Genomic DNA, 26,668 nt, shown 5'->3' with positions numbered 1-26,668 from the left:
CTTGTGCTGATCCTGAGAATAGGAAATAATGCAAACAGCGTAAATAATAGCACATGATGTTAGAAACCAGATCTTGATGTAAGGATGGAAGCTTGCACTTCAGTCCTTGGAACTTAAACGTGGGTCAAACTGAAGCCTTTTGCATGCATTTGACTATCATGCATGTTCATTTAAAACACCCACTCACCTCATTTAGGTTCCCCTTTCCAACTTTGAGCAAGCAATATGTCTCTCTGGTTCCTGACAGCATGTCAGTGACGTGGAGCAGGTGAGGCACTGTAAATGCTGGGCTTCAAAGTGAGTAGCTGCTACAGCTAGAAACTGATGTCCGCTTTAAGCCCACTGACTCCCACAGCTACCTAGAATACACATCCTCCCACCCACCCCCCTGCAAAAATTCCATCCCCTATTCCCAATTCCTTCACCTCCGCCACATCTGCTCCCAGGATGAGGCATTCTACTCCCGCACATCCCAGATGCCCGCGTTCTTCAAGGACCGCAACTTTCCCCCCACAGTGGTCGAGAATGCCCTTGACACTGTCTCCCGCATTTCCCGCAACACATCCCTCACACCCTGACCCCCGCAATAACTGCTCTAAGAGAATCCCCCTCGCCCTCACATATCACCCTACCAACCTGCGGATAGAACGCATCATCCTCCGACACTTCCGCCATCTACAATCTGACCCCACCACCCAAGACATTTTTCCATCCCTACCCTTGTCTGCCTTCCGGAGAGACCACACTCTCCGTAACTCCCTTGTCCGATCCACACTCCCCTCCAACCCCACCACACCGGCACCTTCCCCTGCAACCGCAGGAAGTGCTACACTTGCCCCCACACCTCCTCCCTCACCCCCATCCCAGGCCCCAAGATGACTTTCCATATTAAGCAGATGTTCACCTGCACATCTGCCAATGTGGTATACTGTATCCATTGTACGCGGTGTGGATTCCTGTACACTGGGGAAACCAAGCGGAGGCTTGGGGACTGCTTTGCAGAACACGTCCGCTCAGTTCGCAATAAACAACTGCACCTCCCAGTCGTGAACCATTTTAACTCCCCCTCCCATACGTTAGATGACATATCCATCATGGGCATCCTGCAGAGTCACAAGGATGCCACTCGAAGGTTGCAGGAACAGCAACTCATATTCCGCTTGGGAACCCTGCAGCCCAATGGTATCAATGTGGACTTCACAAGCTTAAAAATCTTCCCCTCCCCCACTGCATCCCAAAACCAGCCCAGCTCGTCCTCTCCCCCCACTGCATCACAAAACCAGCCCAGCTCGTCATCGCCTCCCTAACCTGTTCTTCCTCTCATCTATCCCCTTCTCCCACCTCAAGCTGCACCTCCATTTCCCACATACCAACCTCATCCCACCTCCTTGACCTGTCTGCCTTCCCTGGACTGACCTATCTCCTCCCTACCTCCCCACCTATACTCTCCTCTCCACCTAGCTACTTTCCTCTCCATCTTCGGTCCACCTCCACCTCTCTCCCTATTTATCTCAGAACCCTCTCTCCATCCCCCTCTCTGAAGGGTCTAGGCCCAAAACGTCAGCTTTTGTGCTCCTGAGATGCTGCTTGGCCTGCTGTGTTCATCCAGCTTCACACTTTGTTATCTTAGCTGCTACTTTGTCCTGTTTGAGAGCCTTTGTTTGTGCCATACCATGATTGACATTGGTTGGACTTGCACAGAGGAAGACCAGTGCAGGGAGACTGCTGAGTAATGGGAATAGTCATGGAGGCTGATCAGGGCAAACAGCATGATGGAGGGGAAGGGAAACGGGTTCATTTGGGAAACGTGGAAGGGTCTGAATGTTTCAGCCCTCTGAGAACCTGAGTGATGTTCTTGACTTTTAGAAAATGCATTGCCTTTAAATTGGGTGCCAAGACGTTCTACTCCATGAGGTCATGATGAGAGGGCGCATTGAGTTTTTGCCCAGCCCTGCCATCATACAATACATATGGAATGAGCTGAGAACAACATAATCTTGGAAGGAAAGCCGGCCTGTCCCTGAACAGAGGCGATGCTTCTACACCCAGTGCCAAATTTAGACTGTGCAGTGGAAGATTCTGCCCACGGTTTCATTCGAGTGTGTTGAGGTAGGATGACCAACTTTTGTTGATGAATGTGCATGGTGTGTGCGACAGAGGAGAGGCTGTCTGCCATGGTACCTGCCAAAAAATTCTGCATAACAGCAGAAGCATCAGCCTGCACCAGTGTTCAGACCCTGGTTTCCTAGATTATCTCCAAGTATCAGGAGATAAAGTCCAACTGAGGGACAGGGAAGAAGATCTGTGCAACTTTAAGCTAAATATGATAGAAATGTTTCGAAGGATGGTTTGTAATTCACAGCAGACAATTGGTTCCAGAAAAGCTTGCGCCACTGATGCTTTTGGCCTGCTGACCCCTGTTGAATGCGTGTCATTACTAGCCTTTTGTTCTCTTTCTCTGTGACTAACTGTCAACAACATTTATTGTAGGCAGAATGCCGAACTGGCTAAATTGCGGCAGGAGTGTGCCAAACTAACCAAGGAGCTGAGTGAGAAGTCAGAGGCCCTCCAGCAGGATGAGCAGCAGAGGAAGGTTCTGGAGGGCAAAGCCAGCAAGTATGAGCAGCAGCTTACTGAGCTTCAGGTGAATGAGAGCACATTGTCCAACAGTTTTGCTTGCATGCTATGCCATCCATAGCCCTCAGTGAGCAGCTTGTGACTTCTGTCCTCCAACCTTCTCACTTCCTTGATTACTTTTTCCCCCGTGTTTCCAACCTAGCTGTCAGCTGTGGCTCAGTAATTGTGCTTCAGAGTCAGAAGATGGAGTCAGAAGATGGAGTATCATTCCAGGACTGAGTGAGTGCAGCACTGTTGGAAGTGTTGCTTTTCACTTGGGACCTTGGAGTGAGTCAACATCTGCCCTCATGGGCCAATGAAAGATTCTAAGGCTTTATTTAAAGTCGAGCTGGGCAGTTATATGAACTTATGAATTAGGAACTAGTATAAGTCATTTGACCCAGAGCCCGCTTTGTCATTTTGTAAGATTGTGGCTGATTTGACTGCACTACAGTCAATCCTATATTCATGCCAACCCCTTTCACCCACTTCTTCTTAACAAGAATCTATTGACCTCTGCCTTAAAAATATTCAAAGGTGCTGCTTCCTCTGCTTTTTGAAGAACAGTTCCAAAAATCATGACTCTCTGAGAGAAAATATCCTCATTTCTGTCTTAAAAGGTTGACCCCTCATTTTTAAAGAGGCCCTTGGTTCCAGATTCTCCCACAAGAGGAAGTATCCTTTCCACATGCACCCTGTCAAATCTTCAGTACCTTGTATGTTGTTTGCAATGTCTTTATTCTTAAAAAAAAAACTCCTCCCCAAAAACAAATTATCGGCTGACTATTATATTGCTGTTTTGGGAGCTTGCTGTGTATAAGTTGACATGCCCCTATATTGCAACAGTGATTACTCTGCAAAGTACATCATTGACTACAAAGTACGTTAGGATGTGCTCTGGTCATGAAAATAATAAATGCAACTTTTTTAACCACTCCACCTCCATTTTTGTTTTATTGATCTCCCGACAAGATCATTTTTATTATTTTAGCCTCCACAGCCACCTTAACATAGGCAAACACCAGGGGATAAAGTTGTGACCATCCTAATGGAGTTCAGATCACCATCTGAGCTACATCTAGTCATAACTTTGTAACTTTGAAAGGATTAAGGCAGGATCTTGTTGTGGATGTTGAAACAAGTACCTCATTGCATCTGACTCATTTTGTTAGGCATGGACGAGGAGTATGCCAAATGGAGAAGGGAGTGAACATTAACTAAGGGAGTGCATGTGTGTGAGAGAGAGAGAGAGAGAGAGAGAAGCCCTGAAACTAGTGAGAAAGAAAAAAAACTCAAGTTAATGAGAAAGTCAGAAATACAAACTGAAGAAGAGAGAGAGAGTGTAAAACAGGAGAGAGAGAAATACCAAACCTGGAATGATAAGCAGGGAACCAAACAAGAGTTGGAATCTTCTGGTCTTGGAGGAATCTAGCCTGGAGCTAATTAGATGGGATGGCGGTATTCCAGAAACCCAGCTTCCTGTCTGCTACATTCAGGACAGAAAGGCTCAAGTTCCACTATCCTGCTTTACCATTAATTGAGACTCTTAAGTGATCAATTGATGACCAGCTAAGGGCAAATTATCAGCAAATTTGTGCCTGGGCTGCAATTATCTAAACTATAGGTGGAAGTCTGCCCATCTGTCTGGTAAGCCAGTGCTGGCAGGCTGAGAGTTGGAGGGTCCCTTGATCTGCACAATATTTGCAAGATCAAGGAAATGGACATAGTTGCCATTGAGAGCCTTTTCCTGTGCCATTGTCTTTTCCCCATGAACCCTAACCCAGAAAATTCGCCTCCCCCCCCCCCCCCCCAACCCCCTTTGGTTGGCAGCTGTTTCTGGGCAGGACTTCTGCCTCCACCTGACTGCTGCCCTCAAACTGGCTGATTGGAGAAAGTTATGTCAGATTTTGCTCAGAAGAGGCAGGGCAGGGGTTCTACCCCCCCCCCCCCCCCCAATCAGCTAGCAAGCACGATGCCCCATGAATACAGATGGTTCCTTCCTAGGCTGAGATAGACAGCAAAACACAAGCTGTTGGGAGCAAGTAAAACGCAGCCTGATGGAGATGAACATAAAAGAGATGAGGGTGAGAACGCAAGAGAAAAATAAACTGGGGACGAAGAAAGAAACATAAATTTGGGGAAGGAAAGAGATGGAGAAACACAAACAAGGAGAGGATAGGTAGAGAAAATCACATTGGGGCAAATAGAGACGTGTAAGGTGTGCAAGGAAGTGTTCATCTCTGTCACTTTTTGGTGCTATTATGAGTCTCGGGAAACGTTAGCAGTTTTTCCTGAGGACTGAACCATACTGAGCTCCAGTGATGGGATGTGGAAGTCTTGGAGCAGAAATAACTGGTTTTAGATTCACTCACTAGTTTTTATATTTTATTGTGTATAAAAGTCATGTGATTAAAGTGTCACAAACTGCCATGTGATCAAGCTGTCACATGACCAAATCTCCAAGAGAGTGTCACATCAAAATCAGCAACCCTACACAGGCTAGTGGAAAGCTTTCCCCTGAAATGTTGGAAAGTCTAGGGTCAATTAAACTTCTCAAAACTGAAATTCTCAGGTTTTTGTTGGGTAAGGAGAGGGGATATTGGAGAATTTGGAGGTACATGGGGTTCAAGTACAAATTAGCCAAGGTCTGACTGAATGGTGATAAAGGATGAATGGTTTCCTGTTCTTTAGCCTTGCTTGTCCCACCGTCAGTATTCTAGAAACAGCATTGCTCCATCTCATGATTTGCTGAAATTATTGCCCTCAATATAGCTTTACACTGTCTCATTTGCAGTCAAATCAGCAAGAGACAGAGAGGATGTTACAAAAACGACTTGATGATGTTAGCGAGGAGCTTCGTAAGTCCCAGAGTAACTATTCCAGCCTGCTGACAGATACTGAGAAAACGAGAGGGGAACTGTGCACTACACTCAGTAGCTTCACCGGTGAGTCTATAGGTCAGGTGAGTGAGAGGCTTAAATCTAGGGATAAAATAAGGCATTGTTCAAAGTCCCCTCATCCAACCCACCATTCCATTAGCTGGGAAATTCCTAGCAGTTTTCCAAAGTGTGCAGTTCTGGGAAATCTCAATAGACAATAGGTGCTGGACTAGGTCGTTCGGCCCTTCGAGCCAGCACCACCATTCATTATGATCGTGGCTGATCTCAAGCACCAGAGTCTCTCAGTTTAACTCTATGAGTCAATGGTGTCAAAAAAGGTGACATATTCTAAGAAAGTTTAAAGTTTGTTTAAGGATAATAGTCTGAACTCCCCTTTGCCCTCTATGCATCAATCGGAAAATTTTTAACATACACTACACAGGATTCCCAGTGACTGGCAGCATATTCTTCAGCCAAGCCCTGACCTTCCTTTGATCTTTATTGGTTGTTAAATGATTTGTGCATTTTTGTGTCTTTGAATTACATGTTGGGCTCTCACCTCAAGGCGCATTAGGCACATTAACAGCACACGTTTTCCTATTCCTCTTAATTGTAGATCTTCAGGCTAAAATGGTATCCACAGAGGCTGACCTGAAGAGCAAAGTGGTGGAGCTGGAGAAGCTACACAGTCAACTGATGGAGGCTGGCTCAGAGAAAGAACGTCTCGAGGAAAGAATCAAGTCGATCGAAGCTCTACTCGAGGCCGGTCAAAACAAAGAAACCGAGGAAGAACATCCAGTTCAGGTTAGGCGCCCTGTGGGGGACAGATCTTCTGTGGGAGCTAGTGATTTTGGAAATAAACGAAAATACAGTATATTTCTCAAAACCAAGACACTGCAAAGTACCTTTATAGTAATTGCTACATTTTGTACATTACAACAGTCACTACATTTCAAAAGTACTTAGTTGGCTGTAAAGAGCTTTGACATTTCCAATAGTTACAAAAAATGCTGTAGAAATGTGAGTCCTCCTTTATTTCTGCAATGCAGTGCTTTTTTTTTGCTGTATTGCCACTAGGACAATATAGGAAATTTTGCTCCCAGTTTCTACACAGCAAGCAGCCGTGAATATCGATGAGATAATGTTTTGGTTCTGGTAAATAAGGGAAAATGTTGGACACTTGGAGGACATTGCCATGATCTTTATTACACTGTGTCCAGGGATCCTTTACATGCATCTGAGATGCTGCAGGCCCATTCTTTAAAGTCTTATTTGAAAATGGCACCGTTGTGGCATGCAGTGCACAATGAGTGTCAGCCTAGATTTTGTGCTCAACTTTAACCCTGAATCACAGCAGATACTTGTAAATTGTAAGAGGGAACTGGTAAAGATTGAGAGCTTATGGGAATGAAAATTGTAAGAGTATAACACAGAATGAGAAGTTTTGATTTTAACACCATGAGGAAGAAGATAAAGTGTTTTTAGAGCTTGAGATGAGGAGTGGGAGTGAGAAGTTGAGGTGTATATTATGCTAAAGGGAGCACAAGTAGAGATTAGCTTTATTCTCGTGCATTCGTTATATTTCCATAGAATTGCACGGCATGTGAGGAAGCCATTCTGTCCATTCTACCCGTGCCAGCTCTTTTGGAAGAACTATCCCATTAGCTCCATGCCCATTGTTGTGTCCATAGTTCCGCAAATGTTACCCCTTTAAACTGAAGACACTTGCAAATGCTTGTTATCACTGGCAAATCGTCAGGCTTAGATTCAATGTGGTTAGTTCTGTTTTCCCTACTAGGTCCCTGAGCTGGTTTTCTGATGCCATGCTATTCAAGATCTTTTGATGAAAAATGATCTGAATTGCAGTTTGTAGCTACACAAGATAGCTTACAAGTTAATTAGGCATTAAGTACAGAAAATTGATTTTACCCTAATCCTTTGATGTATAGACTATGACATGTTGAAATTGTTTACTTTCTTTATCCTCCACTCTAATTCTGCCCCCCTCCTTTAGCATAGATCATTATTAGAGCATAAGGTCCAAGTGGTACGTTGATTGGTACAATTCTCAGCCAACAGTGACACTGTAGCCCATTTAACTCATGAATTTAATTCATATAGTACTTCCATTTTGTTACTTCCTTACTATCTGCAGCACTGACAATTTAAAAGAATCCAGTAAGACAGGTTTACAATTACATTTTTTTTTAAGTACAATGTATGTATCTTGCGTTGATATAAACTATTCTGTTTTTGGGATATGTAATGCCGGGATGAGTTAGGTGCTTCCATCAGTACAGAATCAGTGGTGCTTTGCTTGTAACAATGGAATTTTAAAAAAATTAACTGTTCTCCTTTGATGAGAGAAAAGGAATGCCATGTTGGTGGCTGCATGCTTTTGCTGCCCTATGGGATAGGATGTCCAATATCTCACTTCTCATATGCACAATAAAAGACTTTGTGGGAAAAGAGAAGTCGATTTGGAGATCACATTAACATGCAACCCAGAATCAGCTAAGGTCTGTCCACGTGTAGCTACAGAACAAGTCTTTAATCAGGAGGAGACCTTTCCCTGAGAGGTGCCAGTGTGGTTGAATATGTTATGGAGATTTAATTGTATGACCTCCTACCTCTCATCACCACAGCCTGATTCACCCACTATTGGTCACACAGCACATGCAGTAGCTGACTTTGTCCTGTCTTTAATCCACCCAGTGTGGTATCTTAAAATAAACAAATTAAACTATATTCTTTGCGTAATTGGCTATTATCTTGTCACACCTATTAACCCAGCATAGGGTGCAGAAGAAGAGTCATACCAGACTCGAAACATCAAATCTGTTTGACTCCACGGATGCTGCCAGATCCACTGAGTTTTTCCCAGTACTTTGTTTTTATTCTATAATCTATTGCAACTCATGTCAAAAATGCGAAGGGAAGGGATGACGTGGGAGAGGGGTGAGGGTTGTGTTAAAGTAATGAGAATTGTTTCGACTTGCAGAAGCTGCAATTCAATCCAAAATTCTATTCCGAAAAATCACTTCAACACAGTATCAATTCACATATTAATATTTGGAGCATCGGCCGGCAGAAATGGAGGTTTGTGAAAGGATTTGTTCTGCAAAAGGTATTATGCCCAAACTTGTTTTAATTTATTTTTACATTTCAGGCCATCCAACAGGAAGAACTGGAACAATTGGGGAACAGGTAAGGTGCAGTTCCAAAAGCACATAATCGTGTGTGTGTGTGTGTGTGTGTGTGTGTGTGTTTGAATTGACTCGGAGCCCTATAATGTGGTCCACACTGTGGAGCAAGTGTTGAATGCTATATTGGTGAGGATTTAGTGAGATCCATCAGAAATGTGGGTGGCAGGGAGATCAGAAAGCCTATAAAGCTGATTTAATGCTAACAATGCTAATTTCAAGCTCAGCAGTCCAGCAAACCTTCCCTGTCAACCTCAAACAACTGAACACACATCCAGCAGCAGGAAGGATTCCACTATTTAAAGAGATCATCAAGCATTTACATCCTACCAGTTGATTACTTCTGGCTGTGTTATAAGTGTACCGTAAGCATGTTTTTATTGTAGTTTTAATTTGAAAAACCCTCCGGGTTTTTGAAGGACTTCTTGCTGACTTCAAGGATTGCGCTCGATCATTACTCCCCTGTTAGGCACTTTCCATGGAGTACTTAGGGATGACTTGGGGAAGACAAGATGCCTTGTAGAGCAGGGAAAATTATGAACAGTGCTATCAGCAGGAGACATTATCCGACCAGAGTTTTCAAGAAACAAATCTCCTCACTGGGTTCAGCAAGGGTTGAAACAGTGAAACATCAGCATTTTTGGAAGCATGTGTGTCAACTTCTGCAGCCGCAACCTCAACTCAAAAAGGGCAAGGACTGCATTCCCTGTGGTTAGGAAGATGCTTGTAATGATGACGGTTTCAACATCTGGCTCCTTTCAGGCTGGGGCTAATATGTTTGCAACATCTTGCAGCTTGCCACTGCTGTATGAGAGAGGCCCTCCAAGGCTCTCAGTTCAAAGAATGCTAAATACATTTCATTCTCTCTCGCCAGGGACGAACAACTGTGGGGGAGCATGCTGCTCTGTAGGATGGCAATCTATGTTGCGTTACAAGGCACCACTGGCTGCCCTCCTCCCCCACCCCCCAAATTTGCTTTTCAAATGCCACATGTCAAATTTGCCCTAAAACAGAGCCAAAAAGAATTGCCCCTCGACTTTCCAGCTGCTGTGTGACTTCAAATAGATCAGTGGCCAACATCCTGGCATCAGTCATCATTCCTGCATTCAGTGGCAGTATGCTGTTCTAGCTGCATTTGAGCCAACCAGACAAACTAAAGGATGGGTACGTGGTACCCGGGGCTATTTGCTCACCATCCTGATGGCTGATAACTAGACGGTGCAGCCCACATCTCTGTGTGGCATGTGCATTAAATGGAGGTCATGCTGCTAAACACAGTACAATGGAGCAAACCACCGATGTGCTGAAGTAACCCTTGCCTATCTGGATAGCTCTCAAGAAGCCTTGCAGAGCCCAGCAACGTGGACATAGAGAGTTTTAGCACAGACATGAAGGAGATCAACATCATGTCAGTACCATGAGGGGTACAGCAAGACACGGAGAGCCAGAGCAGTAACAGCATTATGAGAAAGAGAGGAGGCCACCTCAAAAGCCCCCTTCTGTCTGGGCTATCTGTAAGGAACTCAAGTTCCATTCCATGAACCGCATCCCCAGTCTCCTTTCACAAATAGTATCACACCTTACAGTAGCCTGTAACTTGGCCACAATGCTTAATTATAGCTATCAAAAAACAGCTTCCCAAACCAAATTTAGAAATCAAATCGTTTCCTATTCTATATGAACATCAACTAACCACTTTAATACATTCTGTTAGAGTTTGTTTTTTTTTGTGCTCTCACTGCTGGAAAGCTGCTGTTTATCAGTGGAGTTGCCTTTAGATGGTTCACAGGATAACCTTAACCAGTATGCTTGTAAGGCCCAACTTCAGACTGCAACTACGCAGCAACTAGCGTGGTCTGGCTGGCAAACAGTTGACGACAAGGACTCTGGCGGAGTGACAGATTCGGGCAGAATCTGAAGTTTTTGTGGGATGAGAGGGAAGTGGGATCTTGAGAAGGTGAATTAGGTATATGAGGATACCGGCATCCTCAATGGTGCCTGTCCCGCTGCTGGCCAAGGCCTCAGCAGTTGGCGGCCTCATTCCGGCCAGCACCGTTTTCTTCATGAGTGTTAACTGCTGTGTTTGAGGAGTTGGCTCTTGGTTCAGGTTGTCGGAGGTCACGGTATGTGAGGGAGAGGAGAAGCATATGAATGGTAGGTATAATCCTGAATGACCACAATTGTTAGTAGGCGTGAGATGGGCTGTGGTGATTTTAAGCTGTGCCTATGATGTTGCTGCATTCACCCAAGTCGGACTGTTTGGGTACCAAAGCCTGGATCCTTGGGACTTGATTTCCAGCCTTGAGCTCCACATCTGTCTGCTGCCACTGCCTTTTTGGTGTGTGTTTAGAGAGACTCTGAGAACACTGGATCTCTCGATCTCCCTTCTATGTCCCACTTCCTCCAGCAAGACTCCAGTCCAGCATCTGTAAATCTCGGATCACACACCTTTTCAATGTTATGTCAGTCATCATGGTTTCCAAATCATATTCACTTACTGTTACAAATGCCAGCACTTATTCCCTCTACACTGCACTTTCTCTTTAAGTGACACACATTCATTCATGGGATGACTGGCTGGGCCAGCTTTTATTGTCCATTCTTTGCTGCTCCTGACACAGTGATCATGAGCTATCCTTTTAAACCCCTGTAGTACATGCACTGTAGGGTAGACCCACTGTGCGTTTACGGAGGGAATTCCAGGATTTTGACACAGCAACACTGAAGGAACAGTGATATATTTTAAAGTCAGGATAGCGAGTGGATTGGGGGGGAACCTGCTAGTTGTGGTGTTCCCATGTACCTGCTGCTGTATCCTTGTGGATGGAAGTGCTCATGAGCTTGGAAGGTGCTGTCTAAGGAACCATGATGAATTCCCGGTGCTAGTAAAATAGGATTTGACCTCCAGCTCATCTGCGCAATGTATAAACAACAGTGTTAATGGAGATTGCAAGTAGACAGCATTCAAATGAAGTTGTGCACAGCACTCATTACATTGAATGGGTACAGGTTAATCACACGTTGCAATCCTCACACTTGTTTCCATTCTCTGATGTAGTACCCAGTGTGCGTGTGAGAGACTACAAGCACATGGAATGTGTGAGCATGTGTGCATGAATATATAGTTAGCTATTCTGTGGATACCATTTTCTTTATACTCTGTTTTGTCTTTAGGCTAAAGGATAAAGATGTTCAGATTACCACTTTGGAACAGGAGGTACTGCAGCTCAAAGAAACAATTGAACAGCAAAAAAACAAAAACAATGTGAGTGTTATATGACCCATGTTTTAATCCTGGTTTTCAGGAAGAATTTTAATGGCAGCAGCCCAATTTACAATTGTGTAAAGAGTTTTCTGGTTCAGGTCAGAGTTCCTATCCCCCATACAGCACAAAGCTTAACTTGGACTTGAATCCTGGCAGTGGCATAGGCCTGGAGTTTAATTTCAGTGAAACCATTCTCTCGACGTGGAACTTTGTTAGAACAAGTATCAGGAATTCTGGCATAGAGGTCATGGAGTCTGGGAAGAGGGCCCACAGAAGTATATCTGCAGGGCTCCGATATGCATTTCGGAGTGGGAGAGCAGATTCATCAACTGCATATCTTCTTGCACTTGCACTTGCTATTTGTATACAATTTATTTCATCAATTGAGACTGGATATCCCTGTATCAGCCAAAGTGTTGGAGGTGAGATGGGGCATTTGACAGACTTGCAGTAGATAGTTTTCTAAGTAAATAGACTGAGTTTATTTAAACAGAATTGCTGCAAACAAAACTCCTCAGATACATTGCAGCAGAATCCCGATAAATATTGCAAAATACAGTGAGTGAATCATGATGGGTCTGGGCAGAGTAGATAGGAGGAAACTGCTTCTGTTGGCAGAAGGATCGGGAATCAGAGGCCACAAATTTAATTTATTTAACAAAAGAAACAACAAAGAAATGAGGAAAACAGTTATTGAACAGTGAGTGGTGAATGTCTGGAGTGCACCATCTGAGAGTGTGGCAAAAGCAGTCTCAATTGAAATATTCGGGAAGGAATTAGGTTATTATTCATAAGGGAAGAATGTGTGGGAATGAGGAGATGATGGGGGAGCAGCAGCAGGCAAAATGCTGAGTTCGAAAGCAGGCATGCACACAATGGGCTGAATGATACCTCCTGTGTTATAGCAATTCTGTGAATCTGAAAGGATATGGAGTTAAGGAAGTAATGTGGGGTTGATGTGCATGTTACATTTGGTTTAAATATATGATGAAACAGTGCTGAACAACCTACTGTTGTCATCATGTTGCACTACCTATCTGCTAACATTGGCGTGAAACAGTTCCATTCATCTCTGCCTTCTGTCTGGCTGTGTTGTCATTTATAAATGCATTTTGGCATCATTGAATTTTGTGATAGCACCTGAGTGGTTGGCTTCTGATTTAGGGTAGATTCGCCACTCAAGAGATCTGAACTTGTTGATTTAGAAATTATCTATAACTACAGAACACTTTAAGGTTGTGCAGCATAGCATAGAGTAGCGCAGCCCAGAAGGAAGCTATTGACCTTAAAGTCTTTGTTGTCTCTTTGGAAGAGCTGCCTTGTTAGTCCCACTTTTAACTCTTATTTTTATCCCTGCAGTTTTTTCTCCTTCAAGTAGTTAGCCAACTCGCCTTTGAGGGCTACTAAGGAGAAAAGAATAGTTTCTCTATTCTACCCATAAAAGTGGATAATTTCTCGTAAATGTCTTCTGTATCCTTTCAAAATGCACGCCCATTGCAAATGTTTCCCACCCTTTGTGTGAAAAAGATCTTCCTAATTTCACCACTGATCAGGCTGGCTTTAATTCATTCTACACTCCCACTCTTCTCAATCAGCTTCTTACAATCGGTCATAATTGTTCTTTTTAATATCTTGAACTCAACTTTTTTTTGAGTGAACTGTTAAATTTTAATGTTATTAGTACAGTTGAGAGCACTGTGACTCATGATAATTAGTTATTTCCAGAACGGAAGTGTATGAGACCTGACCTCTACATGTTTAATTATGACACAGGTACATGAAGTTAAATTAGGCTGTGTGCATAAATTTTTCAGGTTACTAATTAAAAAGAAGATTGGTTTACATTTTTTTCAAAAAAAAACAAGCAGATATTAGTATCATGGAACACTCAGCAGGATCATGATACTTTCTCTGCAAAAGAGAAATTGAAATTGGAATCAAACAAAAATAGCCTTGAACCTGATAGAGGCCTTTAAAACTATGAAGAGATTTGATAAGATGGATGTGGAGAAACTGCTTCTGTTGTTCGAGTTCAGAACAAAGGAGCACAAATATAAGAAACACCCTGACAATCTAGGAAAGAATTTAGAAGGAAATTCCTTTGCACAGTGTGGCGAGAATGCAGAACCTGTTCCCACATAGTGGTGGAAGCAGATACTGCAAATTGATACATTTTAGTCAGAGGCTTGATGGATATCATAGGGAGTTGGGAACAGAAAGATATTGGAACAGGGTAAGAGGAAGTAATTAGAGCGAGGGAAGGCTGTGCTCGAAATTCTGTAATATTTTATGTTACTTCAGCCAAAAGTATACATACCCATTGCTGAGTGGCAGTATATCAGGGCTATTTTGAAATCTAGTCCCAGATTTTTATCTAAAGACAGTAATTGATCCTTTCCAGAGATTGCCACCAGCCTCCCGCCTGGTGGAGCCTCTAGTTTTGTAGTGGCATGGGGGGAAATGCACCAGAGTCAGGTTCACTACTTCGGAAACTGGACGTGGGTGGATACCAAAGCAGATAGGTTAAAACATTCGCCTCCGTTCTTTGAGGCATCAATTTATTTCTGTATATGTGCATTAGACATCCTAACCCTCAACTGCCTCCCACCCTGCTATGGTTCTGCCTATCTCTTCCATGGCCCCAAAGACTGAACAGATTGTGAGGCTGTCAATCTATGTAAAGATCAAAGCACAAGGTCCAATTGACAGGCTAATATCTACAGTTCAATATTGTTGAATGCATACGAACACTTTGGTCATTGGAGAAGGTAACGAATCTAAAGACTTCCACTTTCACAATGCTGGTCAATTTATTAGTTTCTTAGCTTTTCTAAATAAGGCCCTATTATCATTTATAGACACATTTAACTTATTATACAGTACTTAATTATCACGTATAAAGAACTTTAAAATTTACCCATCATAAATTTCTGACTCCAAACAAGGTATCTATTATGGTTCACAACTTCTCCGACGTGCTGTCAACCACATTGTTGGCCAAAACAAGCTGAACTCCATAAAAACAGCAGTGAATCTAAATGCTGATGAAGGGTCTAGGCCCGAAATGTCAGCTTTTGTGCTCCGAAGACGCTGCTTGGCCTGCTGTGTTCATCCAGCTTCACACTCTGTTATCTCGCACAATCATTCTTGCCTTTTAAAAATACCACATGTTGGAAATGGAAGCTGGAATCACAGAATTGGTTCCCCATTGTCATTTTAAAATGTTGAGCTTGCCTTCATTTCGACATGAATGAAAGAATTAAAACCCCTGGTGAAGAAATGAGAGTCCACGTTTATGAACACAGAGTGGACAGAGAAACACATCCACCTCATTCTCCCATCATCCCAGCCACTGTTAGTCCTAGGCCCTTCATGACTCTGAAGTGATAGAGATTTTGGAGACTGAAACTGGGCAGGAACATAGAGGTGGATGTTCCTGGCCATGCAAAGGCATGAGAAACTTCCCATTAAGTGGTGATTTACCAGAGAAACTGCAATTGTTTTCACATCCTTTCTTGGCGTTGTCTCTCCCTATCTCAGTAACCTCCTATAAACCACTATAATCTTTGCATTGTTACAATTCTGGCTTATTGCTCATCCTTGATTTTTCACTGGCTCCACTATCCGGTATATTATGGATTTGCCCATCTTTTACCTAATTGTCTCACATCCTGAGTATTTCCTCACATACACAATTGTTTTCATATTTATGGTATTCAGTTAGTGCTTCCTGTGTCATGGGTGCAAGCTAGTGCTTCCTGTGTCATCGGTGCTATGGTGCCAAAATAGAGAGAGAGAGAGCCACGCACGCACGCATGAAATGCAGGTCCAAGCAGGTGCAGACCTTGGGTTCGGGGTGGGGAACATGAGTGACAGACCCAAGGAGTAAGGTTGTGGAGGAGGGTAGTTTGGGTGATAACTCCAATCCTAGCCCCAAATAGAATGTCAGGGTATCCTATATTTACCCTCAGAGTTCATCACCCTGGATTTAATAGTAACGTAGTGAAAGGAAATTTAGCATACACTGACACAGGAGTTGGGGGAGGCCATTCAGCCCCTCGAGCCTGTAATGCCATTCATATCTCATATCCACATTCCTGCCTACTCCTGATAACTTTTCATTCTGCAGTTTAACAATAGCCTATATGCTTCTGCCTTAAAAATATTCAAGAACTTTCCTTCCAACACCTTCTCGAGAGACTTCCAAAGACACTCAGCCATCTGAGAGAAAAGAAAAGTTGCCTTGTCTTTCTCTTAAAAAGACAACCCTTGGACCCTCTAGTTCTAGATACTCCCACACAAGGAAACATTCTTTCCATATCTACCCTGTCAAGACATCTCAAGATTTTACAAGTTTCAGTCTAGTCACTGTTTACTCTTCTAAACTCCACCAGATATAAGGTGAATCTGTCAAGCCTTTCCTCAAGACAACTTCTTCATTGGTCTGATAAACCTTCTCTAAACTGCTTCAAATTCATTTAGGGAGTAGAACTAATTGGATAGGTTGTTTAAGGAATTGACACAGATGTGATAGGCCACATGAATATTTTCTTTGCTATCAGATTTTAAAACTAAGACAAGTTAGACCATAGTTTCTGCCCCCAACTGACGTTAGATGTAATGTTAAACTCTTTGGCTGTAATGATTATTGATCATCACTACACAGTCAATTGGAGATGATGTACTAACTCATTTATTTGCATAATTAGCTATATTCCTGTCTTGCCATAAACTTGAGTTTCGGCGTGAACGTCAGTCACTTGTATTTCCTTGCCTTTGGTTATTTTGCAGAAATCAGCTCAGTGGTAGTGCTCTTGCCTCCTGGGTCAAGGGGCCATCTCACTTCAGAAACTTGAGCCACTCACACTGACAGATAATGGGAACTGCAGATGCTGGAGAATCCAAGACAACAAAGTGTGGGGCTGGATGAACACAGCAGGCCAAGCAGCATCTTAGGAGCACAAAGGCTGACGTTTCGGGCCTAGACCCTTCATCAGAAAAAGAAAGCCCTTTTTTCTGATGAAGGGCCTAGGCCCGAAACGTCAGTTTTTGTGCTCCTAAGATGCTGCTTGGCCTGCTGTGTTCATCCAGCTCCACACTTTATTATCTCCACTCACACTGACACACCAGTGTAGCAGACAGTGTTGCATTGTCACAGGAGCCATGTATCAGATGGAGCACCAAACTGAGGCACCATCTGTCGTTGTAGGTGATGCTACTATTTGAAGAAAAAAAAGGGGAGTTATCCCAGTGTCCTGGTCACCATTTATCCCTCAACCAACGTAACTAAGGAAAACACTAATCTGGTCATTATCACATAATATCAGTGGGACTTGACTGTGTACACATTGATTGCAGTGGTTCCCACATTACAAGTGACCACACTTATAGAAGCTCAGCTGTAAAGCACTTGGGGTATCCCGAGGCAGTGAATGGCACCAAATAAGTGGGAGGTTTGTTTCTGTTGGTATCTTGCGTATGAATCTGTGCAAGGTGTGTCATTAAAAAACCTGTTTTTTAGGACCTTCGAGCGAAAAACTGGAAGGCCATGGAGGCTTTGGCATCAGCCGAAAAAATGAGCGGGGAGAAATTCATTGCTGCTAAGCAAATAAAGGTTGTACTCTGCGTGATATAATGGCATGTGTTCGGTGCTTTTGCATTCTCTAAAGGAAATTTATAGGCTCTGGGCTATGTTGCTTATCTGCTCAACAAATTATAGCTTTTCCCCCGTTGACTGAGTGGTAGATTGGGGGCAGGTAAGTAGTAATGCTAGGGCAAAATGTGCTGGAGTGCTGAGTAGGAGCAGCAACCCAGAGACTTCCAGTTCTTGTCATTTCAAATTCTTGCCAATATAAAAGGAGTTGATTATATGTGGTTGCCAACTCACTCGATCTCGCATCGACTGCTTTCATAAGAGCGTGGGATAAAGAATGAGACAAGATTGCACCCCAGTAAACATCTCTGAAGATCTTCTGATTTATGTGCACATCAAAATGGTCTCATTTATCAAACTAATCAACTGCTGTTTTGTGCTTTATTCATCTTGTTGACTGAATGTTTTGGAGTCCCTGTACTGTGGGCGCAATCATGATTGTATTGTTCCTGTTCTTTGAATATTGACAGTTCTGACTTAACAAAGGCTTTACTTCCAGCCGCTATGCTATCACTTGGTGACAAAGGATGACTTGCAGATTTAAATTGATACCTAGCCGTATGAACATCCCCTTCTCTGGACATTATAAAGGCTAATGCATAGTGACACTTCTACACCCCTGTATGAATCCAAATTACCTTCGTCCAAAAATTGAGATCAAAGCCCTCACTTTTGACTCCCATTAATAAGCTCGGTATACTCACCATCATTAGCAAACCCCTCCCCAGTAATTGTCTCAGGCAGAACCAAAATCTTTGAAACCTCCTTGTCTACTTTGGCTCTGATCTGGGTTTCTGGTCCTCCACCCATTCTATCACAAAGACAGCCTATTTTCACCTCCAGTGTATCACCCATCTCTGCCCCCAGCTCATTCTGGCTTCTGCTGAAAACTTTATTTAGGTTCTTCCCAGTTCAAACGTTACTATTCCAGTTTGAGATGGCCACTTTCCCATTCTCCACCCTCCATAACTTTCATCTAGTTCAGAAAATGTTCCTGCCCATTATCTAATGCTCACCACATGCTGTTAATTCATATCTATTTGATAGTGTAACAAATTTAAAATCTCAAATTGTGAGTGGGCATCATATCTGTAGAGAAAGAAACATAGTCAGTGTTTCAGTCTATGTTCTTTCATCAGAATTGGGAATAGTTAAGTCTAGAATAATGAAGGTATAAATTGAAGTTTTTGGACTTCAGATGAGCTAAGGAAGTAGTGAAGTCGGTGTTGTGGAGGTGGGAATAGATCATCATTGTGATGGCACAACTATGAGGCTGAAAGTTTATATTTGACTCAAATGTGACTTGATCTGAGAATATTGCCAGGGAGTGGGATGGAGTTGGTAACTACAGGGCAAAGATTGGTGGGGGTTGGGGGGTTTTGGTTGTGTAGAGGGCTAATGAAAATAATTGCCTTACTCTTGCCAATATTTAATTGGAGGGAATTTCTGGGTGTTGGATAAACAACCTGATAATCTGGCAATGGTGGAGCAGCTGAGAGAGGAACTTGGTGTTGTTGGTTGACATGCAAAGACAAAACTAATAATGCATCTGATTCCCATAACCAAGAAAGAAGCATCGATGCAAACTTGAGATCTAGCAAATAGAGACTGGCTTGATAATCTTTGATATCAGCAATCCTGCATTCAGTGATGTTATGGGTGCTTTTGATCAAAAGTCTTCAATAAATTAATGAAACAGAAGGAGAAATGGGTTCTTGATCATCATGAAGCATTTAATGAAAACACCTGTCTAGTATCAAATTTCTTTTTGATGACTTCTCCCTGATGAGATTGCTGCAATATCAGGCACAGTTTGATTTATCACACGTTCCTGGTCAGAGCCATGTTCTCACCTTTTAAATAAACCTACTTATGCATCCTTTTGTAGGAACAGGCAGAGAACCAACTAAGATTGGTCTGCACACAAACCAAAGAAATGCTTCAGGGGCTGTTCCCAGAGGTGTCTGTATCATCACAACAGGTAAGAGATTATTATTTGCTCTCTAAATGAAATAATAATTTGAGCTGGCCAACAACTGAGTAGATACTGTGTTTTTAACTGAAAAGACGGAATTCTAAATTGTAATTTCAGCAACAAAACTGTATATTTCCCACCGTGCTTGACACCAGCTGTGAAAATTGAAGGCGCGAGGTCCAATCAGTGCTCAGTTGGCTGAACTCAGGGCTGCACTGTGGGGAAAAGATTCTAAGGGCCCTCCTTATGGTTGCTGTTCAGTGACCCCTGCTGGCACATGCATGGATGTGCAGACATCCAGTGAATCCAGCACAGCCTCAGCTCCTAAACTGTCCAAACTCTCAGACAAATGACCATGTAGGCAGTGTGACAGAGGCTTTCAAGTGGTCATAGATCAGGCTGAACCATAGGCCTGCTAGTGGCCAGGCAGCAGTGCCTCAGTTGAAAGCCTCGTGGAGTCCTGCAGTAAAGGAAAGGCAAAGTCACTACAGGCCAAGAGGATCACAGTGCTGTTCCCTCATTGGAGAGAGACAATTGGTGGTGCATTTAGCCTAAAGGTATCGAGCAAGGGACGAGGTAAGACCTTCAGATGGCATAGGAATTGCACAATTGAACCCATACAGTTGGCATTGTTCAACAGCCAACTGAGCTAACTGACTCTATGCAGTGATACATCAGCAACAGCAGAGCCAGAAGGATAGGTAGAATGAGAGAACATTCAATTGTCCATTGATCCTATTTTGAAATAAGATGAGTCTGATTTTCAACAGGTCTTTTTTATGGATGTGAGTTTGCTGGCTGAGCTGAAAGGTTAGTTTTCAGACGTTTCATCACCATTCTAGGTAACATCATCAGTGAGCCTCCGATGAAGCTCGCTCAGTCTTTTTTATGAACGTGAGCATTTTTAATCATTTCAATTTTGTAATTTTCTCATTTAAGCCACAAACTTAAAGCATTAAAGTTGCCCTCCAACGTTTGCAGTTTAGTAACACACATGCAGCTAAATGAATGTGGTGAGTATGGAAAAAGTATGAAAATAACGAAGACAAAACCTAAGTTTTACATGAGTGTTGTGCCGAGGATGCCAAGCTTGAAAGGGTGGTGGAGGCAGATTTAACAATAACTTACAGGAGTGAATCAAATAAATAATTAGAAAGAAAACATCTACAAACTCACTAGGAAAGAGCAAGAAAAACCTTTTCAGCATAGTCAGGATGGGCTGAATAGTCATCTCCTTTGTTGTATGATTGTATGTTAAAATAGTTGCTGTTTAAAGTAATACAGTTCTGTACTAAATGAAAGTGTTATGTTACAGCTTTATAGCGATTGGTTGCAAGAGTTCAAACAGAAGACATTGGAATTCCTGAACCAGCCAAATAAAGATCCCTCAGTGAGTACTGGTTGCAGAAAGAAACAAATGATTTTGTGCAGAAATATGTAGGCTTTTTAAATGTAAAACTTCTCCCCTCTGTTCCTTTATCACACTGGCCTATAGTTGACTTCTTCATGACTAGTTAGCATTGTCACACTATTCAATTACATCAGACATCACAGTTGTATCCAGGTCCTATCCTGACCTTTTGATGATGACAGACACTTACTTTCCAGCTAGGAATTCTGAATAATCATCAAGTGATTTCGAATCAGAGTCATGCCCTGTTCTCTCTTCTGTGTGTTTCATTCTCCCTGGTCATTGCCTCGACTAGCACATTTCACATCCGTTTGCTCCCCTTGCCTGCCATAAGAGTTTTAACTTACATGTGTGGATTAATTATGCAGAGTGGGGAGAATGCATAAAGCTTGCCATCTCCCTGCCCATCACACAACATCTGGCTAATGACACATTTTCTTGAGTTTTACTCACTTGTGTGACCCTTGACTGATGAATCCAGAGAGCCCTGGCCTATGAAAGCTCTGTCTGTCCCAGTGTGCTGGCACCTCCTGCTGGTCTCAATCATCTGTTCTTTTGTCACGTGCTGCTCACTTCCAGCACCCCTTCTTGAACTCTCCAGTCATGCTTCCACTTTAACCTGTCCTTTCTCTTTTCTGGGTGGGACTTAATGCTCATTTCCACCCCTCACTTGAGCTTGCTGTTGGATGTTTTATATTGGCGTGCACTACATTCTAGATTGCTGGACACGCACCTCATTGATCAGGACCATTTAGACAATGATCAGGAACAGCTCATTACCAGTTGGATTCTGGAACACAGAAGCTGGCTATTTGGTTGACCAAATCCATGAGGCTCCTTGCTTCACATGAGCCTCCTTGTACTTTGTTTACTTCTATTGGGAAGTCCGTCTTTTATTTTACTCCTCCCATTCTATATAACTTCCCTTTAAAGAAATCTATGTGGTTTAGCCAAATCATACTAGGTAGCAGTGAGTTCGACATTCATAGCACAATCATTTTAACATAACAAATATTCCCATTAGGAGCAGAGTAAGGTGTTTAGCCCCTTGAGCTTCCTGATAGAGTTGTAGAGGTATATAGCATGGCAACAGGACTTTTGGCCCAATCCAAATTAGCTTAGACCCATTTGCCTGTGTCTGGTGCATGCCCCTCTGTGTGTCTCACCCATGCGCCTGTAGAAATGTTTCTTAAATGATAAAATTATATTCACCTCCACTACTACCTTTGGCAGCCCATTCCAGACACTTACCAGCTACTGTGTGAAAAAAACATGCCCCCCCGGACTCATAAGTACCTGTCTCTTCTGCCATTCAAAAAGATCATGCATGGTCTGTTTGAGTTCTGAATTCCACATTCTCATCTACTCCCAATAACCCCAGATCCCACTGCCTAATAAGAATCTATCCGCCTTAACCTTCAGTGGAGATGCTGTGTTGGTCATCAAATAAAGCACACTCCCACCCCCTCGCCCTCACTCAACTTAAAGAAAAATGGGAACGTTCTACTCTGTGCAAATCGATCTGACATCCAAGGGATAAGCTTTTCTCCGTGCTCTGTGCTTTCATATGGGAGTAGGGGTGTAGGGTTGGAGGTGGGGTAGCTAGATGGGGTTGCTAAATTTTCCAAACTTGTGCATCAGTGTAAACTGCAACTTGCTGATGTTTGAATCCACACTGTCCCCGTAGCCATTCCATACATCATGTCCCAAAGCCTGTTGTCCACGGTTGCTACAATGATTTTCCTCTTGCCTACTGATAAGTTATGCTACTTAGCTGTGACTTAGTATTAGCATTCCTGTCTTTGGGTCAGAGTTTGTGTTCAAATCCCACACTGACTGTGGGAGCATGAATCCAGGAGGCCTGTGGGAGATGCGGATTTTCGGATAAGGTAGTGCATTGAAGCCTTATCCTCTCTCAGGTTAAATGCTTCTGAGGTGATATTTGAAGATGACCGAGGAAATTCTTTTTTTTTCAATAATTATTCAACATCATTTAGAAAATTGATCATCTGGCCATTATGTGAATGCTGTTGTGGGATCTTGGATATGCAGAGTGGCTGCTGCATTTCCTACATCACAACCATGTCTTTACTTAAAATAATTTAGTTAACAGTGAAGCACCTTAGGATTCTCGGAGACCATTGAATGTTAGTCCTTCCTTTCTATTGCCAGTTTATGATCATTCATTTCTCCTGTTTAAACTCTTTCAGAATCTAGCACTTAAGTTAAAAGAAGCTGAAGAAGCCCGAAGCACTTTACAAGCAGATTGTGACCAGTACAGAACAGTTCTCGCTGAGACAGTGAGTTCGTTAAAACTCTTCTTTCCTCTTGTCCACATGTCAGCAATAGGTCCCAGAGTTGACCACTGTGCAAGAACTGAATATTTCAGAGTTTATGTGTGTGTTTTTTTCCCTTGCTCAATTTCACAGGAGGGAATGTTGAAAGACCTGCAGAAAAGCGTGGAAGAGGAGGAGCACGTATGGAAAGGAAAGTTAGCAGAGTCCGAGGCAGAAGTTCAGATGGTGAGGTCATGTTTCCTAAGTGTGGGACTCTTCCATTCTGTTCCCTGGTGAAACAAACAACTTTTGGAACATTATTCTCATTGAGCAAGGAGACCCCATTTAATGAAAGGAAAATTACACCTATTCATTCCAATTAATCTGATTGCATTTTTAAGACCAGTTTTTCTCTTTCGATTTCTCCATTTTTCCCTTCTTCCTTACAATGTTGGTACCTTGCTGGGATACAAGTTAATGTAATTACCCTTCAAAAGTACCTAACTGGCTGGAACACCACGAGGTTGTGAAAGACACCATGCAAATGTAAATCTTACTATCATTTCCTGCAGGACAAAATCAAGTCTAGCACTTGAATGGTCAATATATTTAAAAGGAATGGGGACCTATCCTAGAACCTTTATACCTCAGAGGAAGTGTTGCAATCTCTAAGCCGTTGGAAAGCATTTTCTTTAGTTTCACCCCTCCCCCACCATCTTTGCCTTAGCACCCATCCTTCAAACTCAAGGAAACAGTGGGGACCTGAATGCAGGGCTGTAAGAATGGTGTTCTTTTTGTAACCAGTGGATAGGGAATAAGCAAAGAATGATGAGATTCCTTATGTATACCGCAAATTCCACATAGTTTTCCATTAGGGAAAGGGAAACTTATCATGGATGCAAACAGTAGTGAATTTAAACAGGGTAGTAATTCTTAAATTTCCAAAAGACATTAAATAAGGTGCCATTTTAAAGGTTATTACATAAAGTAAGGGCTCATGGCTTTGGATTACTATATTACCATAGAGTTATACGGCGTGGAAACAGACCCTCCGCTCCAACCAGTCCATGCTGAACATAATCCCAAACTAAATTAGTCCTCCCTGCCTGCTCCTGGCCCACATCACTCCAAATCTTTCCTATTCATGTACATATCCAAACATCTTTTAAATGTTGTAATTGTACTCCTATCCACCACTTCCTTAGGAAGTTCATTCCACACACAAACCACACACAAAAATTTGCTCAAGTCTTTCTTTAAATCTCTCTCCTCTCACCGTAAAAATGTGCCCCCCCAGTCTTGAAATCCTGCATCCCAGGGAAAAGACATTAACTCTACCTTATTATTTTATAAGCTTCGATAACGTCATCTCTGAACCTCCCATACTCCAGTGAAAAAGGTGTCAGCCTATTCAGCCTTTCTTTATAACTCAAACTTCCTTACCCAGCAACATCCCTGGTAAATCTCTTCTGAACCCTCTCCAGCTTAATAATATCCTTCCTGTAACTGGGCAACCATTAGTAAGCAGGAAGCAAAGAATAGGGAAAAATGGGACGTTCACCTTTTGATTGGTTTGAGCATCACAAGGTTGATTTCTGGGTCTTGACTATATGCAATCCATAGTAACGACTTAGAGGAAGGGGCAGGGAGTAATGTGCCTCAATCTTCTGATGATACAGAACTAGGCAGAAATATATGCTTGAGGAGGAGAGAAACAGGCTGTAGAGCTATACATAGGTTAAGTGAGTAGGCACCAAGTTATTCAATTAGATAGTAAGAATAGAAAAACCATATGTATTTTAGAAGACATGCAACTTGCAAATATTGAGTTACGAAAGACTTAGGTGTACACTTAGAAGGATCACTTAAATTTGGCATGCAGTTACAGCAAACAATTAGGAAGGCAAATTGAATGTTGTCTGTTTTTGCACAGGGATTGGAATACAAAAATAAAGAATCTTGTTGCAATTGTGTAGAGGTTTGGTGACACTGTACCTAGAGTAGTCCATGTAGTTTTGGTCTCCATAATAAAGGATGGATATACTTGCATTGGAGGTGATACAGTGAAGATTCAATAGATTGGGTTCCTGTGATGGCAGGGTTGTTGTGCAATGAGAAGTTGAGTAAATTAAGTTTGTACTCTATGAAGTTTAGAGGAATGAGACCATACAAGATTTCTGAACGGGCTGGATTGGTTGGACACTGTGAGATTGTTCATATGGCTGACAATCTAGAAAATAGGGATCGAGGTTCAGGATAACAGGTGAGTTAGTTTAGACTAATACAAGGAACAACTGCTCACTCAGAGAGTTGTGAACCTTTGGAACTTTCTATCCCGGAGAGTTTTGAATGCTCCATTATTAAGTGTAGTTAAGGCAGAGCTGGATATTTGGTCTGTCAGGGAATCTGAGGGCAGGATCTGAAGTAGAATTGAGGTGCAAGATCAGCCGTGATCATAATGAATTTTAGAGTGGGCTCAATGGATTGTGCAGTCTGCTGCTGTTTCTATTACTTGTTTTGTAATTCAATGAGTTAAATTTTAAGGATTGACAAAGAATTGGAGTAAGGTAAAGAGGAGAATATTTTTATGGAGGCAAGTCCAGAACATAGTGCCTAAGCAGTTAATGGCAATGGTGTATTGCCAATGTTGCTAATGGTGCAACAAATGAATCAAGCCGTGCTTGAATCTTGAATAAGAAAAGTGCAGAGATCTCAGGGGGGCTGTACAGTGGAGGAGGTTGCAGAGAAGGAGAGAGGTGAGGCTATGGAGGAATTTGAAAATGTGGAGAAGAATCCTGTGCATTAAACAATTTTATGTTTTGGATTTTTTTCTTTTAGAACAGAACCGTAAGAACAAGCCAGCGATCTTTTTAGTAAAAAGGAAATCAGGCGGTCACTTAACAGGAGTCTTTAAATTTTGATGGAATTTAATAGGATGGATATAGAGTAGATATTTCCTGTTGTGAGAGTTTACAGTTCAAAAATATGGAGCTACTCAAAAATGCAACAGAGTTCCTTTTATCCAGGGTAAGTGAATGTGGCACGTGAAGTGGTTGATGCAAGTACTATAAGTGTATTTAAGGGGAAACTAGAAGTGCATGAGGGAGAAAGGAATAGAAGGATATGTTCTTACCATTAGCTAAAGTCGAGTAGAGGAATCTTATATTAAGCATAAACGCTAACAGAGATATTTGGGATCATTGGCCTTTTCTTGTCAAAACACAATACCTTCAGACCATGAGGATGATCCCTGGGGATTTTCTCCATATTAACAAATGTCAATGAAAATCTTGTTCAACAGCGGAGTAGAGATGCAGGGGCAGTCTAAGGCGGAATTCAGAACAACTCCCAAAATACAGCTAATGCTGGAAATCAAAAAACAAAAGCAGA

The 26,668-nt window shown here is 42.5% G+C and overlaps 1 protein-coding gene across 2 annotated transcripts in view; it reads left to right on the top strand.

Moving 5' to 3' along the window:
• LOC125454715 (ribosome-binding protein 1-like) overlaps positions 1-26,668 on the top strand; it is a 106,071-nt gene that overhangs the window by 59,343 nt on the left and 20,060 nt on the right. Inside the window, exons 7-16 of one of the 2 annotated variants that reach the window (XM_048535807.1) lie at positions 2,491-2,644; positions 5,411-5,561; positions 6,112-6,299; positions 8,665-8,702; positions 11,873-11,963; positions 17,485-17,577; positions 19,505-19,597; positions 20,907-20,981; positions 23,213-23,302; positions 23,432-23,524. In XM_048535807.1, the coding sequence (XP_048391764.1) occupies positions 2,491-2,644; positions 5,411-5,561; positions 6,112-6,299; positions 8,665-8,702; positions 11,873-11,963; positions 17,485-17,577; positions 19,505-19,597; positions 20,907-20,981; positions 23,213-23,302; positions 23,432-23,524 (1,066 nt within the window). The remainder of the gene's footprint in view (positions 1-2,490; positions 2,645-5,410; positions 5,562-6,111; positions 6,300-8,664; positions 8,703-11,872; positions 11,964-17,484; positions 17,578-19,504; positions 19,598-20,906; positions 20,982-23,212; positions 23,303-23,431; positions 23,525-26,668) is intronic. The other variant, XM_048535808.1, reaches the window with a different exon arrangement.

This window comes from Stegostoma tigrinum, chromosome 9 (assembly GCF_030684315.1).
Source record: "Stegostoma tigrinum isolate sSteTig4 chromosome 9, sSteTig4.hap1, whole genome shotgun sequence".
NCBI lineage: Eukaryota > Metazoa > Chordata > Chondrichthyes > Orectolobiformes > Stegostomatidae > Stegostoma > Stegostoma tigrinum.
The sequence above is the reverse complement of the archived record's forward strand: the minus strand, read 5'-3'. Positions and strand labels throughout refer to the sequence as shown.